At 34.0% G+C, this 2,400-nt stretch overlaps 1 protein-coding gene across 2 annotated transcripts; it reads left to right on the forward strand.

Annotated features, from left to right (window-relative positions):
• The first annotated feature begins 589 nt into the window (after window positions 1–589).
• LOC108131601 (TBC1 domain family member 20) lies at window positions 590–2,171 on the forward strand. 2 transcript variants are annotated; one of them, XM_017250562.3, is made up of 4 exons: window positions 590–705; window positions 766–1,550; window positions 1,604–1,713; window positions 1,779–2,171. In XM_017250562.3, the coding sequence occupies exons 1-4, from the start codon at window positions 651–653 to the stop codon at window positions 1,990–1,992; spliced, it is 1,164 nt and encodes a 387-aa protein (XP_017106051.1). In that variant the 5' UTR covers window positions 590–650; the 3' UTR covers window positions 1,993–2,171. The 2 variants fall into 2 exon arrangements, with proteins under 2 accessions (XP_017106051.1, XP_017106060.1); XM_017250571.3 differs by having other exon boundaries at window positions 1,782–2,171.
• Window positions 2,172–2,400: the final 229 nt, after the last annotated feature.

Here is a 2,400-nt window from a genome sequence, read left to right on the forward strand (position 1 = left end):
GGGGGCGTCTAAGCCTACTTCGGTTTTTACACAGACAGTAGCCAAATTTTTAATTTTCGGCTTAGTTCCAGATATGGGCATAATTTAAACTTAAACTTATTAAGTTTCTCCCTACATTCGGCGTATGCACTGGCTCACTTGAAATTTACTGAAAATATTGAAATAAAATTTTAAAAAATATTTTCCCGACTACTGGCGTTTTTAGGTAAATTATATTTATCTTTCGGTAAATTATATATTTATAAATATATATTTTTCTAAATATTTTCATATGCAGCGCACTTCAAGATTTGCTCAGTGCAGAAATTCCAAGCTCTCACCAGTACCTTATTACTTATTTTTTCTCTCTTCGTACACACCTCTGTCTGATTATTTAGTGTGCGATAATAGGGTTTGATTCACATGAACTAGTAAAATTTATTAAAGGTCATTTAAAAAAAAAACGGTGCATAAGAAGTCGAATTAAATAACGAGATTAAATAAAAGGTAAATACAAAATAAATTTAAAACTGAATGAATACTTCATATCAATTGATGTCCAATTTAATGTTCAATATTCCATTGTTCCCTTTTGATATCAAATAAAGAACGGTATCTTTACAACATATTAAAAAAAAGTTTTCAGTAAAAAGATTTGTTTTTTGTTAGAAATGAACGATGTGGAGGACTTAAGGAGCGATCAGCCGCCTTTATCTTTTGAAAATGGTATGTATAATATACTTAATTATAAGCTAGTAAATAATTTACAATAAACTAATTTTACAGTCCCGGAAAGTAGTGGAGAGTTACAGAAACGCATTCAAATAGAAGAAATTATTTCAAATTCCATTAATCAAAACATTTCGCTTGAAGTCTTGAAAAAGTTGGCTATATCTTCGTTTGGGCTGGTCAACGATAAGCTTAGAAGGATTTTGTGGCCATGTCTTGCTGGGGTTGATGCAAGCAGTTTAGAACGAGTTCCAACATTGAACGCTTTTCAAAATCATCATGAATATAATCAGGTTGTATTAGATGTAAATCGATCTTTGAAAAGATTTCCTCCAGGAATACCGTATGAGCAGCGAATCGCACTTCAAGACCAACTTACAGTTCTTATTCTCCGCGTAATTAAGAAATATCCAAACTTGCGCTATTATCAGGGCTATCATGACGTTGCAGTTACTTTTCTCCTAGTTGCGGGAGAAGAAGTCGCCTATGCCATAATGGATAAACTTTCAACTACTCATTTTTCAGAGTGTATGCAAGAAACCATGGAAGCTACACAAAAGCGATTAATGTTCATATGGCCTGTGGTCAAGTTCGAAAATGCGGACCTTTACGAATTTTTGCAAGCTTCTTCAGTCGGTACTTTGTTTTCTTTACCATGGTATTTGACTTGGTTTGGACATAGTTTGAATTCATACAAAACTGTAGTTAGATTATATGACTACTTTTTAGCATCCCCGATATATACACCAATTTTTCTAACCGCTGCTATATTATTACATCGGTCCAAAGAAATACTCAAGGAGGATTGTGACATGGCAGCTGTACATTGCCTGCTATCAAGGGTATAAAAAGAGAAAAATTATGAACTTAATTATAATAAACTTTTTTCGTTTAGTTGCCTGATGACTTACCATTCGAAGATCTCATAAAAGCTTCTACTAAACTTTACGCTAAATATAGCTTAACCCTTTTAGAAAATGAAGTGGAAATACTTATGCATCAAGAGTAAGTGATAAGAATCGATCTATTGTGTATTGGATGGTATTAGTATTGAAACTTTTTTTCGTTAGAAGAGAAAATCGGTTGATGGAAGAAAAAATGCTTTTGGAACGTCGAAAAAAGATTACCCGTCCTGTAATTAAACCACGAAATTTCGAGATAAAAAGATGGCTTCCTAATTTGTTGACGTCAAAATCAGTTGTATTGACAACAGCAGTTTCGATTGTAGTTGGTGTTTGTGCGTATTATTACAAAAATCAGTATTTGGCGGCAGGTATCAGCTGAGTTCCAAACGATATATTTAATGTTAGATGCATTTTGAATTTTAAACCAAGACGCCCAATATTATTTTCTATTTTTAAGTTTACTTTCTAGATCGTTCTTGTTTTTACCTTTTATATAATATACATTTATCTTTTAATTTATAATAAATAAATAAAATATCCAGCACAGATTGAAATGTTCTCAAACCGTAATTTTATTATACAGTGCTCACTTTGTGACAGATAATCCAGGGAATATTACAATAGTCCCCGTCATGTTAGCGCAGAGCGTTGCGGTCCCCGGCAATCCGCCGAAACCCCGCATAGAATAGCAGAGGTCCGCGACCGGGGAAGGGGAACGGGCGCTACAGGCTGTAAGGAGGCACAATGAAGTGAAACGGATCCAGTCTTTTTAGGAAGCTTGTAGCAT

Source organism: Drosophila bipectinata, chromosome 2L (assembly GCF_030179905.1).
Source record: "Drosophila bipectinata strain 14024-0381.07 chromosome 2L, DbipHiC1v2, whole genome shotgun sequence".
Lineage (NCBI taxonomy): Eukaryota > Metazoa > Arthropoda > Insecta > Diptera > Drosophilidae > Drosophila > Drosophila bipectinata.

Coding starts and splice junctions, on each gene's coding strand:
- LOC108131601 (XM_017250562.3), top strand. CDS start 651: ATGAACGATGTGGAGGACTTAAGGAGCGATCAGCCGCCTTTATCTTTT. Junction 706..765: donor GCCTTTATCTTTTGAAAATG/GTATGTATAATA, acceptor CTAATTTTACAG/TCCCGGAAAGTAGTGGAGAG. Junction 1,551..1,603: donor TACATTGCCTGCTATCAAGG/GTATAAAAAGAG, acceptor TTTTTCGTTTAG/TTGCCTGATGACTTACCATT.